At 36.4% G+C, this 18236-nt stretch overlaps 1 protein-coding gene across 3 annotated transcripts in view; it reads right to left on the reverse strand.

Moving 5' to 3' along the window:
* Positions 1 to 1466: 1466 nt before the first annotated feature.
* MUSK (muscle associated receptor tyrosine kinase) overlaps positions 1467 to 18236 on the reverse strand; it is a 130910-nt gene continuing 114140 nt past the window's right edge. For all 3 annotated transcript variants that reach the window (XM_025360020.1, XM_025360018.1, XM_025360019.1), the window contains 4 exons: positions 11479 to 11680; positions 10776 to 10967; positions 8387 to 8535; positions 1467 to 2159 (listed from right to left, as the gene is read on the reverse strand). In XM_025360020.1, coding sequence (XP_025215805.1) covers positions 1477 to 2159; positions 8387 to 8535; positions 10776 to 10967; positions 11479 to 11680 — 1226 coding nt within the window. In that variant the 3' untranslated portion in view covers positions 1467 to 1476. The remainder of the gene's footprint in view (positions 2160 to 8386; positions 8536 to 10775; positions 10968 to 11478; positions 11681 to 18236) is intronic.

The raw sequence follows: 18236 nt of genomic DNA on the forward strand, positions 1-18236 counted from the left end.
GCAGACAGTGAAAATCTACTTTCAAGAATTCACACCATTCCTCCAATGCCCTAACTACCAATTAGTTTGAATTAAGATAAGCCGGTATAGAGTAGACTGTTATTTTCTCTTCCCTGTTCATTTTCAGGAGAATTTGGGTTCATGCTATATCGGAAATAAACCCAGATCATGTATGGACTTAGATAAAGATGTATTGTGTGAGGGTCCACTAAGAAAAAATCTGAACCTCCAGGAATCTGAGTTCCAGAGGTTCTTTTTTTTAAAAAAAAAAAAAAAAAGTCATGAAATACAACAAAATCAGTTAATTCCACAGCCAATTGAATTTGTTTCTAAAAGGAATAAAATGTCAGAATGCACAGATATATCAGTTTTGAAATAACTCAGAACCACAAGTGTATCTTTTGAAATCCCATATTATAAATTATGGTTAAGAGATTTAAATAGACTCTAGTAATAATATTAATAGGTGAGAATTTTGAAATGTGTGGCTTCAAAGGCAAATGCAGGAAAAAAATAGTGATACTTTGCAAAAGGCATATACATGTCAACCTACAATGTTATTTAAAATGTTATTATTTCTGCCAGAGTGTTTATTATATGAATGAAATAAAAGGGAAAAAATAGCTAAATAACTAAAAAAGGACAGAAGTTCTGGAAAGAAGAAGAAATAAAGATTAAAGCAATGGAAAAGACACCAATACAATTTTTAAAGGAAAAGGTAAATCAGTAAGATACAAAAACTTGTTTCAAGGAAACTGGAGGAATAAAATAAGCAGATTTAATACATGACAAGTGCACAGAAAGGAAAAAAGGAGGGACACAGGACAGAAAAGTGAACTCAAAGTCACAGCCTTGCTGATTTGCTGTTTCATTCCTTAGAAACCCTCTATCAATAAAATATAACCACAACTCTGCAGAATACAAACAAATATAAAATTATGCATTAAATGCAAGAAAGATTTAACAAAACACTGAGACTCATCTTTGGGTGGAGAGAGAATGAGTGGCTTTTCCTTCTTTTTAGTTTTCTGTACTTCACCTAAGTGTCTTACATGAAGATTAAGCTATTTTCACAATGGACAGGAATTAACTCGATTAAAAAATGAAGCTCTGAATCCCATTTCATATTAAAATTTAATACAGCAGAGCTTTACTCTGTGACCAGCTAATTTGGAAACTGAACAAGATGACATTCTTCCCTGTGCAGTGTATATTACAAACCTTCATAAAGAAAAATAGTTGTCTCCATTATCTGACACATTTCCTAGCCTGTGTTTCCAACCACTGGCCTTCAACAGGTCCGTCTACCACATGGGTTTTGCACTGTCTTTGCTCTCCCTGGGAAACAAACAACATGCTACTCATGTCTACTCTTACTCTTTCCTATGTGGGTCTTGTCGGGCCTCTGGTGTAGGATTCCCTTGGCTCACAGAGTCTGAGAGGAAACTGCAGCATTTTATTTGAACGTCTTCAACCTTAGACACTCACAGTTCCCTCTGCCCTCTCACACATGCGTTCCAGAATTCGGTGAATACTGGTGAAACTGGGTCTGTCTGCAGGCAGCTTGCTCCAACATAGACGCATGAGATTGTACAGCTCCACGGGGCAGTTCTCAGGGCAGGAGAGGATGTTGCCATCTCGCACGTAGTAAATGACCTCCTCATGGGCCATCCCATAGTAGGGCTGCAGGCCATAGGAGAAGATCTCCCAGAGGACCACGCCGTAGGCCCACACATCAGACTCTGTAGTGTAGCGGTTATAAAAAATGGACTCTGGTGGCATCCAACGGATAGGGATAGCGTCGTTTTCATTAGCTTTGTAGTAGTCTGCTGAGTAGATGTTCCTGGAGAGGCCAAAGTCGGCAATTTTTACCACCATGTTCTCGCCCACCAGGCAGTTCCTGGTGGCTAAATCTCGGTGAACAAACTTACGTTCTGACAGGTAAGCCATACCAGCTGCCACTTGCCTGGCAATGCAAAGCTGCTCAGCACAGGAGAGGGGTGGGGGTCCAGGGCTGGAGACCTGGGCCCTCATAGACAAGTCACTGTGACTGAGGCTGCACACGGTGTGAGGGGACATGCTGCGGAGGAACTCATTGAGATCACCATAGGCCATGTATTCAAAGAGCAGGCACATTGGCTTCCCGACAGCACACACGCCTGGAATCAAAAGACCATCCTCTGTTAGTCTCAGTTTCTACAATGAAACAATGGAAAGAGCACTCCAAAAGCAAACAACCAGATCAGAACATACGAAGCCCTGTTTTTTGTTGTAGTATATTTGTTTTTTAATATTTACATCCTTTTCATCACAACACAAAAGAAGTCTCAGCTAGGAAATGCACTCTGGTTAGTGGGGTTTCCGTCCCTTGGCTAAAGTTTTTGAGGACTTCCAGTAGAGCGCTGTTGTCCTGGGCACTTGTCACAAGTACATCATACATGGCTCATCAAGTACATGGTGCATATAAGTACATGGTGTATCAGTTCATTGGGGTGGCTCTTCTCTCTGAAATCTGGAGGCTCTGGTTTTTTGTTGACAACACCATAGTTGAACCATGACCCTGTTTCTCTGCCTAAACATCTCTCTTTGCCTTTAAGATTCAGTTTATTTATCACTCTCCCTAGGGTGCCTCAGCTCCTGACCCTTCCAGTAACTGTTAGATTTTCCTACCATCATCCTTTCACAGAGAACCTACCATCCTGTTTTATAATCATTTGACTATTTGAGGTTTCTCCCCGACATTTTAGCACTTTGAAAGGAGAGATTGCACCTTATTCTTTAAAAATTCCCCACACCTACCACGTGTCTGGCAGAGGAGATGTCTCATAATGTTCAGTGAATTAATTTATGAATGGATGCTTGCTCTGAGTATGTAATATAATTGCTGTCTGTTTCTGTTTACTTCTATGAAGGATGTTAATAAGAAAGATGTGTCAAGTTTGGAAACAATAACAAATACAATTCAAGTGTCTTAGATGAAGTATTTAAGTTGCTGCCGTAAAACATTTTGAAATTTAGGTTTTACAATGTTCATGCTACCAAAAAGTGTTAATATAAATAAAGTCTTAGATTTAAAGCCAGAAGATCATTTTCAAATCTTAAAGTCTTGATATATTTGAGAGGGAAACTGGAGAACCTGGAATATTAGATAAGATGGGCATAATTTCACATCACCTTAAAAATAGATTATTAGATCTATTGGGGTTTTTTTCAGGCAAAAGTTAAAAGTAGCTGTTTGAAAAAGAGGAGAAATGAGGAATACTGCTATCTTGGTTTATTTATTTTGGCATTAAATTTTAATTGCAAGGACCTCAATTAGCACATTTATATAAACTAAAGGGAAAAAATAAAGAAATACCAACTGGGTAATACTTAGAAATTTCCTCTATGGGATCCTTTCTGGATAATCTTTAGTTAACAGGGACTTACCTATCTCATCAACTGGCTTTACCATTGTTACGTTGGTCGAGTTGATTTAAAAATAATTTCTTATACTGGAAAAAAGTGAAAAATATTTCTCTCAGAAATAGAAAAAATTTCTAAGTTTATTTAATGAAATTTTCCAATCTGATAAAGAAAATATTATATAAAAGATTTCTACTTTGTGATCATTATGAACAATTACATATATATGTGTATAGATATAATTTATAATTATATATGTATATACATTTATTTAAGACCTTGAAATGTTTTCTATATTGTAATTACTCAAAACCAACTCTTAGTTGGGACTTCAAAATGGAATAATTATTGAGAGGAAGACTGTGTTTTATTCATCCTTGTAACCTCAGGTCTAACATGGCTCACTATGGGTTTTCAATATATGTTGATGGGTGGATGGATGAATTAATGGATAGGTGGATGCATGGATAGATTTAAGGATGGATAGGTAGATGGACAGGCATAAGAAAACCTCATGCCTAGCCCAAGCCATGTCTTTAAACTTTGGCATGACATCTTCAATGAATAATCTCACCTGATTGTTCTACTATTTGTTCCACTGCCAGAATATTCCGTAAGAGTCTACAATATTTAATGCCTACTCCCATTCTAAAATTCCACATATTTCTTTAGTTATACCATTTTTTCCCAATTTATGACTACAAAACCATTGTACACTTCAGGATTTCAATAAAGGGGAGTCAATTTTTAAGATACGAACATGTTCAGTAAGTGGCTGATATTTCAAATATATAAAACAAAGTAGATTTCTTTTACTGATAGAAGTGAATTTTATGGACTTTCCCAATTCCCCTTTCTTCCACTGTTGTCATCTTATTTCATTGGGATTCATTTCCAAGAAACTATGAGACTAGTGGAATCACTTGCGTGAATGATTACTGCTTATGCATACTTGATAAAAAATAGAACCTGTGTTCATTGGATATTGAAATGGAATTTAGATATAGCATTTAACAAATGGCAACATAAGTTTCAGTTCTTGTTGAACAATAAAAGAGAAAACTCCAAGTAGTGATGTGTAAGTATGCTACTGTGGTGATCATAATTTGAAAATTGTACATAGTTTGTGTTTGAGTCAATTTCAGGAATTCAGGATGTTATAAACTGTATATGAACACAGAGTCAACATTTTAAGAAAAGTTGAAATAGGAATTGCTTGATAATCTTGAAAATATACATGTGTATATGTTCGTTTAATGAGTAAATGTATACTATTTGAGAAAGTAAATAAGGAGGGTAGGGGGCAGAAGCCAGATTCAGATTTTTGTGTGATGAAGAATGAATAAATGAATGTTCAGGATTTGAGGAAAGGGAAGAAGTATTTTCGAGATGAATTGTTATGTACTGAATATCTTTTACTCATTTATTGAACAAATATTTATAGAGTACCTACAATGTGCCAGAAAGTATTCAAGATGCTACTATAGAAATTCTTGATTTTGATATTTATCTAGATTCCTTCCAATATCCTGACCACTAAATTACTTTACTTCTTTCCTTAGACCTCTGCCCAACTTCAGCTAATTACTCTCATTGTCATACTCCTGACCTTGTCATCCCATACATCTGTATACCTCCCATAATCTCATTTTCAGTTACTCTATTTGTTCATCACTTCCTCCCTTTTTCACCCTAGTTCACTGCCTCGAGTGCCCTAACTCTAAAAATCCTTTGACCCAACTGAAACTTTTAATCTATTGATCCTACCCCCTTTTAATGATCCCTCACTTTCTTCACGTTTTGTCTTCCTTCCTTAAACAACTTAAGTTCCTTGATCAATCATAATAATCACTCCTTTGCATATACCCCTCTTATTTGCCTCAATTTGACTTCAACTTACTTGCGTGGCAAAATGCTAATTCTGATAAAATTTAATTCCTCATTAATGGGTCTATGCCCATCTGGTGGCATTTGGATGAATACACAACCATGCTGACCAGTCTCAGGTTAAATGTGTAATCTCTAATTTCAAGTAAGTTTTTAATTTTCTTGCCAATCATACTATATTTCTCTAGTCCATTTTATATTTTATGTAAAAATGGATTTTCTTAGATGACGATTTATTTCTTCTCTTCCCTCAAATCTTCAACTCTTCTCCCATTCCTCACTCTCAGATGAGATCTTGATTCCTACCTCACAGAGAAAACTAAATCAGTCAGAAGAGACTGTCTACAATCTTCAGTCAATACTGTCTTATTACTATGGTTGATCTGAGCATTCTCTTAACAAAGGCCAATCCATCCAACAGTGTCAAGATTCCATTCCCTCTCACTGTTCAAAGATGTTACTTCCACTATTTGCCAACCCTATAATCAATTTTTCTCTTTACTGGATCATTCTCATTAATTTACAAATGTGCTATTATTTCTATATGAAAGGAAGCATGCCTCTTTCTGCCCCCTTCAGCTCTATCCATGTTCCTTGGTTCATCTTTATAGCAAAACAAGTTGTTTATACTTTTTCTCCAAATTTTCTCTTCCTCTTCTTTTGAGCTCACTTACATTTCCTCTTGCCCCCAACATTCCTAAGAAACTTCTCTTCTCGGGGTTACCAATAAAACTCCATGTTTACAAATTCAAGGTCACTTTATAGTCCTTCTCTTACTAGACTTAATGCATAAGACACGCTTACTTTCACCTATTTAAAATACTTCATTTGACTTCCAGGACACCACACTCTCTTGATTTACTCTATTTCATTGATTGCTCGTTTTCAGTTTGTTTTTCTTGTTCATCTCCTCTTTCTCATCCTAAATGCTGGAATGCTCCTGGCCTTGGTCCTTGGACCTCTTCTCTGTTCTGGCTTGCTTTTTCCATCCTTAGGTGTCTTGCCCAACCTCATGGCTTTAAATACTCTATATACTGCAATAGCCTTGGATTCATGTCTAACCAGATCATCCTTTTTGAACTCTAAGCCTCCATATCCACATGCCTCCTTAACTTCATGTGGATGTTGAATAGGCATCGGCAAAAAGCACATCTTTTTTTTTTTTTTTTTTTTTTTCAGATGGAGTCTTGCTCTGTCACCCAGGCTGGAGTGCAATGGCACAATCTTGGTTCACTGCAACCTCTGCCTCCTGAGTTCAAGCAATTCTCCTGCCTCAGCATCCCAAGCAGCTGGGATTACAAGCGTGTGCCATCTCTATTTTCAGTAGAGATGGGGTTTCACCATGTTGGCCAGGCTGGTCTTGAATTCCTGACCTCAGGTGATCTGCCCACCTTGGCCTCACAAAGTGTTGAAATTATAGGTGTGAGCCACCATGCCCAGACAAAAACCACATATTTAAATGAATTCCCACTCTCTCCACTAAAATAACCTGTTCCTCCTGGTATTCCTTAACTCAACCAACGCCACCTCCATTCACTCATCTGCACAGCCAATACTATGTTTGACGTTTCTCTTTTCTGCACATCTCAGATTTGGTCTGTCAGCAAATTATTTGGCTCTACTTTCAAATTACACATGAGAATCACTTCTCACGATCTTCACTACCACCACCTGGTCCATTCCACCACCTTCTCTTGCTGCATCATTGCAATACCTGTTTGCTGTCTTCCTGAGTTTATTGCTTCCTTTCAGGCAATGCCCTAGAAAGCAGCCAGAGAAGATCTGAAAAAATGTGAGTTGTTGTGTCATGTCATGTCTTGGCTGAAACTCTCCATTTGTTTCCCAACTTAGATTAAAAGCCAATGTTTTTAATAAGGCCTGACAGGACCTGCCCACCTCCCCTATTACCTCTCTGATCTCACCTTTGATAACTCTCCCCATCTTTCACTCTGCTCCAGCCACATTCATCTCCTCACTATTCCTCAAGCATGCCACATCTGCTCTTGCCGCAGTACCTTTGCAAATGCTTCTCATTCTTATTGGAATGTTCTTTTCCAAGATATCCACACTGTTATTCCCTTGCCTCTGCCAGGTCTTTATATAAATGTAATATTTTCACTGAAGACTTCAAACATTGTAGCTCACATTCCAAAAACTTCTCTGCTTTAACATTTTAAAAAGTCTTTAGAACTTAATATCCAGCATCCCATATTTTTGTGTTTATTTTTATTATCTCTCTCCTCCAATAGAGTGAATGTATGCTCTATGAGAGCACAGATTTTTTTTTTCCTTTCTTTTTTAAAGATGGAATCTCGCTCTGTCGCCCAGGCTGCAGTGCAGTGGTGTGATCTTGGCTTACTGCAACCTCCACCTCCCCAGTGTAAGCAATTCTCATGCCTCAGTCTCCTGAGTAGCTGGGATTACAGGCCCACACCACCACACCCAGCTAATTTTTCTATTTTTAGTAGAGATGGGGTTTCACCATGTTGGTCAGGCTGGTGTCAAACTCCTGACCTCAAGTGATCCACCTGCCTCAGACTCCCAAAGTGCTGAGATTGCAGGCTTGAGCCACTGCTCCCAGCCAAGAGCACAGATTTTTGAAAGTTTTATTCATTGCTGTATAAGTAATACAAGCTAAATATTTGTAAAATTTGTGTTGAATTTATGAATCTGGGAATAAACTGGAACTCAACAATGAATAGAAAGATACAAATCACTGCTCATGACATTCTAGTTAGGGACGAAAGAGGAGAAACAAATAAGTAAAATATATAGACTCTTCACTATTGACACATTTTGTGATGGAGAAGCAGTATTAATTTTTTACAATGGGGACATTTTAAACATTTTTGTAAATAGTAAGGAGGCAGCAAAGACAGAGATAAATTGAAGTGATGAATGTAAAGAAGGATAATCCATTAAGCCATGAACGTCCTATAGGGTTGGGATAGACCAAGGTGAAGAAGCTAACTTTGAAATGGAACAGAAATGTCTCACTGATCAAGGAGAAAAGGAAAAAGCATAAACAAGGGAAGAAAACTTGGAAATCCTCTGTTTTCTGATGAAATGCATATCCTCACTTGTATTTTCATACCTAAGAGCTTCACAATGTTAGGGTTGTCAAATTCTGCCATGAGGGCTGCCTCCCTCTGAAAGTCCGCTTGCATATCTGCCGAGGCTTCTTCTTTGAGCATCTTTACTGCCACCATAGTGAAAGGTTCATAGGGAAGTAAACCTGGTGCCCTGAGAGATACATTTATTGAAAAAGAAACCAAAGATCATGGACATCATACATACTCCCATTATACCTAACCACATTTATACATATCCTCCCACTTCCCATGTGTAAAAGGCTCGTGCAGCCTTTCCCAGAGCCATAGGATCAAAGAAAGACAACATACTTGAAACTCCTTGATGTCAACTAATAAAAATCACTGGTGTTATTTTCAATAATTTCAAACAATGAAGTTTGAAAGATGCATTATTTACAAATTATAGGAATTCTAAAGTATACACCCCCAATGGGATTATCATTGCCATCCTAACCTTTTTTTTTTTTTTTTTTTTTTTGAGATGGAGTCTCGCTCTGTCCCCCAGGCTGGAGTGCAGTGGCGCAATCTTGGCTCACTGAAAGCTCCACGTCCTGGGTTCACGCCATTCTCCTGCCTCAGCCTCCCGAATAGCTGAGACTACAGGCGCCTGCCACCATGCCCGGCTAATTTTTTGTATTTTCAGTAGAGATGGGGTTTCACCATGTTAGCCAGGATAGTCTCGATCTCCTGACCTCGTGATCCGCCCACCTTGGCCTCCCAAAGTGCTGGGATTACAGGTGTGAGCCACTGTGCCCAGCTATATCTTAACCTTTTAATCTTTGTCCAGAATCTAAATTCCATGATGTAGGAACCATGGCTTACTCATCTTTGTACCCTCCATTGAGCCTAAAGTGCATCTTTGTACCCTCCATTGAGCCTAAAGTGGTGCCTTGCAAATTTTGGTTTCCAATACATATTTGTGTGAGATTTTCATTATGCATGTAACCTCTATGCCAGGGCCACCATGAGTGGAGATTAAGTTGTGTCTTCCCCAAGAGCACCAGGCCAAAGTGACAGTTGAAGATTAAAACCAAATTCATATTCTCTGGCTCAGCTGTGTGTCTGTAGAGCCACATCCATGCAGCAGAGAGGGTATTTTATTCCAGTTCACGCAAAGGTGATACATAGGCTAATATTGGCCCTAATACATACTCCTTTCTTGAGCTCATTGTTTTATAAATTTTTGCCTTTTTATTCCTTTTCTGTTTGTCATTTCATGAACATCTACTTAATATCTACACATTATATTATAATGTAAGGAGTTATTATTTAAAACAATGTAAGAAATTATGATTAAAAACATATGATAAATTCTTTCCTGAAAAGGAAATATTATTGAACTGTAGTACTAATTTCTTATTTGAAAACTGTAGAAGTGAAGATACATTTACATCTCCCATAAATTACTTTAAATGCAAAAAAATATATTATCTGCATATATACAACTATTTTCCAGCAAAGAGGAGAAATTAAGATTTGAAGTGTATTATGTAATACAAATAAGGTTAATGATGTAATGATGTAAATAACTAGTCTTTTTTTTTTTTTTTTTTGCGGGGGACAAAGTCTTGCTCTGTCACCCATGCTGGAGTGCAGTGGCACGATCTTGACTCACTGCAACCTCTGCCTTCCAGGTTCAAGCAATTCTTCTGCCTCAGGCTCCCGAGTAGCTGGGATTACAGGTGTTCACCACCATGCCTGGCTAAATTTTGTATTTTTAGTAGAGACAGGGTTTTGCCATGTTGGCCAGGCTGGTCTTGAACTCTTGACAAAGGTGATCCTCCCGCCTCAGCCTCCCAAAGTGCTGGGATTACAGGCATGAGCCACCACACCTGGCCAGAATTAACTAATTTGATAAAAACTTTTTATATAGTATATGAATACTATATAATACTGTATATTACACTGTGTGTGTATATATGTATGTGTGTATGTGTGTGTATACATACACAGTATACATATATGTACTATATTATTAGCTTGATATATACGTGTGTGTATATATATTATATATATTACATATATTATGATGATTTAATATAATTATAATGATTTAATATAAGGGGATATATTAATATAACATATTACAAAGTCAAATTAAAACCTTTATGGCAGTAGATGCCTAAAGCCATTTGAAATAGGACACTTGCAAAATTGGAGGTTACAAGAGACGCCCATCTATGACTTCTTAGTCTGGAAGTGGACCCAGTGATTATGCCCTGAGTACCAATGGCTAATATTTTATATATATATATATATTATATATACACAGTATATATAATATATATATATATATAAAGCTAATATTATCTATATACCAAGCTAATAGTTTGGTAGCTTTTCAGACATAACATATTTCAATGGAGACTGTTTTTCCAAACATAACTTTACCTTGCTTGAAACACCCTTCCAAACGCTCCCTCTCCAATGTCTCTCACATATTCAATGTTATTTCTTGGATACTCCAGGCTGAGCAATTTGGGGTTCAGAAGGAGCGGCATCCTCTGGTACATGGGGTTGGGATGAAGTCTATCTAGTAAGAGCTCAGAAGGCAGTGTGGTGAGGGTTACTGCTGCTGATTCTCTGCAGGCAAGATAGGCAAGATCAGGAATGAGCTCAGAAGTAGGTACGATCTTTGTACTTAGACTTAGATTCTAAGAAATACGGCATTTAAGAGTAATGAAAACAAATTATACTTAGGCAGCCAAAGATCCTTCGGTTTGAGAGCAATAAAATATTTTGTTTGGTCTAGAGTCAAAAGGCACATTTTCTCAGAAATGTTTAGCTCTCCAAGCCAGCAATGGCAATGGGCCTGAGAGAGAAGACAAGGAGCAGGAATAGCCATTTTCTTCCAAATTATTGTTTAGATTTTACCTTTTGTGAAACAGTAACCCTAGGGCATTTGATTTGATCCTATGCCAAAAAGTCATTGACATTTGTAAAGATCGTGAGGGGTGCTTAATTTTAAAGCAGGGCTACGGATATATTTAGAGAGTTGCAGTGTCATATATATTCCTCGCGTCATACCAACTCCATATTAAACATGAGGTTTTAAAATATTACTACACGTGGTTAGCTGAAACTAGAATCTCACCTTTTCTTATTTTTCCATTGTTTTCTTCTTCGGCAGCAATAGAGAGTAGTTATGGTAAGAAGCGCAAATATTGCAAAGCTGGACATGATGGAGATTATTACAGTCATGGAGTATGTAGGTGAGACAGAGAAGGAAGAAGAGGAGGAGGAAGGCAAATTTGGAATGTCCACACTTGGCTTTGAGGATGTCATTGGTGGGAATGCTGTAAGTAAACAATAATTATTCATTTTCAAACCTTTAAGAAGCAACTTTTTTTTTGTATTTAAGCAATCAGTAAAATAAATTTCATGTTAAGAATATATTTATGTATCAGGTTCTCCCTGGTTATATATCTATAAAGTTCAGTAAGGTCTAGTTGTAAGTAAATCCAGCTTGTAGAATAATAGAATTTTAAAGATGAGAGTCAGACAGAGGAAATAGGTTTTTGGTTTTTTTTTTCCCTGAGCTAAATGCAGATCTTGGTCTGGTGCCATTTATACTGAATCATGTTATCTATGACCTGACATAAATCATGGAAATTATCAAATAAAATATTTTCATGTAATTACACTTGACATCAGGATTGTCTAGAGCTGAACTTTTATACACATTTACTGTCAGTTTACAAACAGAAGAAAAAATCATGAAAGAAGATGAAAAATGAAAATATTAGGACACAAATGAGAAAAAGTTCATGTAAAAACTGAACTCCTGTCAAACTTCAATTTAAAAGTCCAATGTGATATATATATATAAGTAAAATCAGCATTACTTTTGGAAAACAAAAGATGCCATACTCATACCACTATTTGTAGAGTACAAAGTCCATTGTATATGTATTAAAAGAAACTTATTAATCACATTTTAAATCTTTTTAATAGATTGAGTAAAGACAAATACGGGGATACAGAGTATTTTAAAATAATCAACAACAATGTTTTAATAGCTAAGAATGACCTTTGTACCCCAAAATAGGGAATAAACCTTCTTTTCAAATATTTGTGGATTAATCTCAATAAATTTTAAAAGCAGAAATTATGCATATCTACTTAATGGCCAAAGTGCAATTAATAATAGATTAAATAAAATCCAATGGGACATTTTTAAAAAAGAAAAAAATCAATGATCTTTTTATCAAAAAATAGAGAGTAACCATAGTTACAGATTAGGCACAAGCCTCTTAAGAGTGTGTATTTTATTTAGCCAAAGTTGTGCTCAAAGATAAAGTCATAGTGTTATCTCCTTTCACTCGATAAAAAGAATGAAAGTGAATGAACTGAACATTTAACCCAAGACTTTGGGTAAGAAACAATAACTACAGAAAACAAAAGATAATAGGTAATAAAGTAACAGCCATACACAAGCAGAAATTAATAAGTTAGAATACACATAACACAAATGATAAAAGATCAATAGTTGGTTTTATAAATATTCATATAGTTGTCTAATCAATGGAATTTTAATTAAAAAGATAGAAAGGGTACAAACATAGAAAATTAGAAATGATAAAAAAGTTATAACAGATTCAAAGTTAATTAAAATATGTAATTATATATTTCACACCTTAAAGAAAATGATAGGAACATATTAATCACCAAATTTGAAGCATTAGAAAATATAAATATTGCCATAGGCAGGAAGCTAGATTTTTAAGTCATCACATTATAAAAGACATTCTTTTAGTCTTGAAAGAGAGAAAATTTCCATATTTATAATATGTTCCAGTAAGAGAAAAGTCTTTCAAATTATTTTAGAAATTATTATAATACTAATAGCACAACCTGGCAATGTTAGCACAGAAGAGTGCATACATAGATTATACAACCTAGGTTTAGAAGATCCTAAATGAAATGTTAGCAACTGACTACATTATAGTCAGAGAATAATGATTTAATATAAGGGGATATATTAATATAACATATTACAAAGTCAAAATAAAACCTTTATGGCAGTAGATGCCTAAAGCCATTTGAAATAGGACACTTGCAAAATTGGAGGTTACAAGAGACTCCCCATGTATGACTTAGTCTGGAAGTAGACCCAGTGATAATGCCTTCAGTACCAATGGCTAAGCAAGTGATGGTCACCACTGTGACTCAGGCAGGCACCTGGAACTGGAAGAACATCAGCACAGCAGTAAAACATCTGTGCAAGACCAGTGACAGCATGCCTCATCCAGCACCACAGGAGTGGTGGACTGTACAGACTGACTAGGTTCCTCTCTGACCGACTTGAAAGCTAGTCTGATTCTCTTTGGAATGAGTCATCCCAAGTTTTCTTGATCTAAGATGGGTGGGTGGGTGGGGGGCTTAAATTGAAGAGCTTTGCTTTCTGCTAATAATAAAGTTGGAACAATTATTAAAAGATAGGGAGAAACAACTATTTTTGTGTTTGGAGTTTGCCGAGCCGCTCACACCGTATATAACGCATGAGGGAATATAATGTAATTGATAAAACTGGTAGTGTAATTTCATTGGTAAATATAAGGTTAATTTTTCTAAGAAGAATCAGAAAGTAGAATTTAATGTCATTTTAAAAAGAAAAATCTATGATGATTTAGTGAGTTTTTTTTTTAATGCAAGAAATGACATAGTTGGAACAATACTTTTGCTTTATGGATTTAAATGTTTCTTTCCTTCAAGATAGTTTTGTTTTGTTACTCCTTGATGACTGCTTCTGATTTGATCTGATCTTCCCTTGAACTACATTAATGAGTTCTTTGGATCTAAATGATCACTTTGAATCTTCATTCTTTTTCCTTTTTATCTTTTCTGTTCTCTCACCAATTTTCTCTCTTTATTCTTCCTCTGAACACTACAGGAGTTTATGCACTCATTCATCCATATGTAAATGCATTCGCTAAATCAATATTGACTGTTAGGTAGCCAGAAAACTGTGGTGAACATGACAAGCCTTTGCTTGTCATGAGACACAAGTGAGTAAATGGAGAAATAAAACAAAATATAAGAAGCATTATAAGAGTAGTAAGAACATGATGCTTATGAATGTTCAGGGCTGGCACTAACTTAGGTTTAGACATACTGGGGAGGTTTTCTAGAGTGAATAACTGTAAGTTAAATATAAATGGTGAGTAGCCAGTAACCAATTGAAGGTTATGATGATCTGAGACTTTGTGTCTTTCCCCCAAATTCATATGTTGAAATGAATAAGGATAGAGTCCTGATGAATAGGATTAATGCCCTTACAAAAGAGGTCCAAGAAAGCTCCCTGGCCCCTTCTGCCACATGAGAACACAGGGAGAAGACACCTATGTCTATGAGGAATGGGTCCTCACCAGATATCAAATCTGCTGGCGCCTTGATCTTGGACTTCCTGGACTCCAGAACTGTGAGAAATAAATTTCTGTGGTATAAGCCACCCAGTCTGTGGCATTTTGTTATAGCAACCTGAACAGACTAAGAAAAAGGTGAGGGCCGGGCGCGGTTTCTCACGCCTGTAATCCCAGCACTTTGGGAGGTCAAGGCGGGCGGATCACGAGGTCAGGAGATTGAGACCATCCTGGCCAACACGGTGAAACCTCGTCTCTATTAAAATACAAAAAATTAGCCAGGCATAGTGGCGGGCGCCTGTAGACCCAGCTACTAGGGAGGCTGAGGCGGGAGAATGGCGTGAACCCGGGAGGTGGAGCTTGCAGTGAGCCGAGATCGTGCCACTGCACTCCAGCCTGGGCGACAGAGCGAGACTGTCTCAAAAAACAAACAAACAAACAAACAAACAAACAAAAACAACAACAACGGTGTGTGTGGGATGGGGGAATTAAGGGAGTAGAATGGAGTCAGGGTAGAGAGACAGTATTCTACAAAGAAGGAATAGCATATACCAAGATCTGAACTAAGCAGATGTGATACCTTGCTAAAAGTGCACCTAGAAGCTTCATTGTTGGAGTTGGGGAGTATCTACAGGTAAGGCTGCAGATACCAGGTTTAGTGAGAAAAGTCCTTGTATACCGATGTAAGTAATTTGAACTATGCCATGCAGCAAATGGAGGGTCTCATAGGAGTGTTTTAAGAGGTGGAATAGCATAATCAACTTTTTGCATTAGAAAGATCAGTCTGCCATCCTGATTTCCATGGGATAAAGATTCCCCTCATAGCTTATGTCAAGCTCCCAACGTGAAGCCCTGATCATGGAGTTGGAAAGAGATGTTCAATAGCACATCATTAAACAGGATTTTCATCATACAGATATCACGGATAAAGAGAAAAATCTAAAAGTTTCTACCTAGAAAGAATAAATTACTTACAGGAAAACAATAAACAAAATTCACACCGGACTACCTGCTTCCAACACTAGAAGCTAGAAAAGAGTGAAATGACATCTATAAACCACCCAGAGAAATGTCACTCAGGAGTTCCATTCCCAGCTAATACACCTTTCAACTACCCAAATAAAAGAAAACAATTTGATAATATACAAGGCTTCAGGGATTCTGTCTCCCAAGACACTTTCCCTTCTGAGGAAATACATGAGGTGACTCTTAATAACAATTGAATCAGAAAGTGACTTCAATAGAAATGTAAATGGACTGCGATGGGTGGAGTCTTGGCTAATTCACTAGATAAGACTCAATATTGAGAATCACTCTGCAAAGAGAAACCTAAGAGTACTAGGGGAGGTAAAGAAGAAGATCTGAGCATTCTGAGGATCTCATTGGAGGTTCTGAAAGTCCCATGGGGTGGGCAGAAATAAGGAATAAATAGAGCACTGCAATGTGTAGAAAGAATTGTGGTCTGACTTTCACTTAGCAGTGGAGAAAATATAACCAGTAACAAGTAAAGAAAAGGAAAAAGAAGAAGCAAAAACATAAAGTGACTAGAAAATGTACAGTTAAGATAGTAGGGATAAAATAGAGTATATCAGTTGTTATATAAAATATGAACAGGCTAAATCTTCCTATTAATAGAAAATAGCTATCAGACTGGAGTAAACCCAGGTATATGTTGTTTATAAGAAAATAAAAATAAATGAGGAACAAAGAGGTTCTAGGTTAATGTAAATACAAGGAAAAAATTACCATTATTAATACTAGAAATTTAAAGCTAAAAGCACTAAAACAAGATGAGAGTGACATTTTACATTGATAAAAGGTTTCATATAAGAAGAAAAGTGTCTTGGATCACCATGCCTCATAGAACATAGTACATAGAACACAGAACATATAAATTACAAATTATTATAAATGCTAGAAGAATGTAATAAAAATAATTATGAATTAGATTGGTCTAGTAGAAAATGTATTAGAAAATCAATGAAATCAGTAAACTCATATGTGTATAGAAGGGCTATTAATGTCATGAGATTATTAGCCAGCTAGCATGAGTTTATACTCATGAAAGAACAAGGCCTTGTCACAGAAAATATGATTGCATTGAAATTCTGATCAGATCATGCTCTGTGCATTGTGTTCTATTCTGGATATTCTCAGGCTTGTGTGCAGCCAGTAAAGAGTAAACATGGAGGTGAAGATTTTGGAAGTCAGTTGCAAAAGAAAAATTTGAAAATTGGAGATATTTAATGTGAATAAGAGAAGACTACAGAGAGATTGAGTGCCTGTCTCCAAATATTTCAAGGACTGTCATATAGAATATAAATAAATCAAAGAAACAGAGTGAAGATCAGTTGTTGAAAGTTCTAGAGAACCAGAATTTAGTTCTACATAGCTAAATTGTTCAAATAATGTATTCTACAAAGGAATTAAGAAATAAATTCAGGAGGGAAAAGGGAATGTTTCTGTCAGAGATGCTCTAGAAAAGATTCTTTCATTGTGGGAGAGTTTGGATAAAATACCTGTTAAAGTTACTTTAAACTCCAATTTTCTATGAATGTGTAACTTTAATATTACCACAAAATTACCCAAACTACATTTCAATTATGAAATAATGCATGAGTTTTACACACACACACACGCACACGAACGCACACACAGAGAGACACTGACATTTTATGATTTCATTTGTGGGCAAAATGGTAGCTGATCATTATGGAAAAACGGTCTGGGACACAGCGCATGTATTCATTTAAACGTTAACAAAAAGTCAAATCATCACGTGGCCTGGGTGATTTAAAATTGTGAACAATACAATTTTTATCAATTGGACCTTCTTAAGAATAATCAATTAAAACAAATGTAAAAAGGTAGTGGTATTTATTCAAGAATGAACCAGTTAAACAATCGGTTAAGCTTTATTACACATGAGGTTTTAGAATTTTTTAAAAAATGTTAGTAATAACAGAAAGGCATGAGGTATAACATTCTGGCTCTGAAGACAGAGCCAGAATCAGATTGATTTGAGTTCAAATTCTGGCTTATCACCTTACTAGATGGATAAAGTTGGACACATTGCTTAATCTCTCTTTCTCAAGTTGGGTTGTATGTAAAATGGAGGACATTCATAGTACTTAATTTTGTAGAACTATTGGGAGTATTAGGAGAGATAATGTATGTATCACACTAATCAGTTTGGATTTGGGTACATTCATTGGGTCCTTCATTCTCCATGTATATGTATAGAAAGAGCAAAGATGGAAGGAAAAAGAATTCAAGAGAATAGCAAATCATTATTTCAATGATTAAGACAGATTATCCTTTTTTCCACAGAAGCTCTGAAATAGAAGACAGATTCACTGCTGAGTGTTTCTGTAGTAAAGTATGTGAAGTCTCACGGAAGAGAGGAATAGTGTAATCCTTGCTTAGCAGACAAATAATGTAACTAGCACAAAGGCATTGCTTGCTCAAAAAGATATTTCACTTCAGCCAA

The sequence above is a fragment of the Theropithecus gelada genome, chromosome 15, assembly GCF_003255815.1.
Source record: "Theropithecus gelada isolate Dixy chromosome 15, Tgel_1.0, whole genome shotgun sequence".
Lineage (NCBI taxonomy): Eukaryota > Metazoa > Chordata > Mammalia > Primates > Cercopithecidae > Theropithecus > Theropithecus gelada.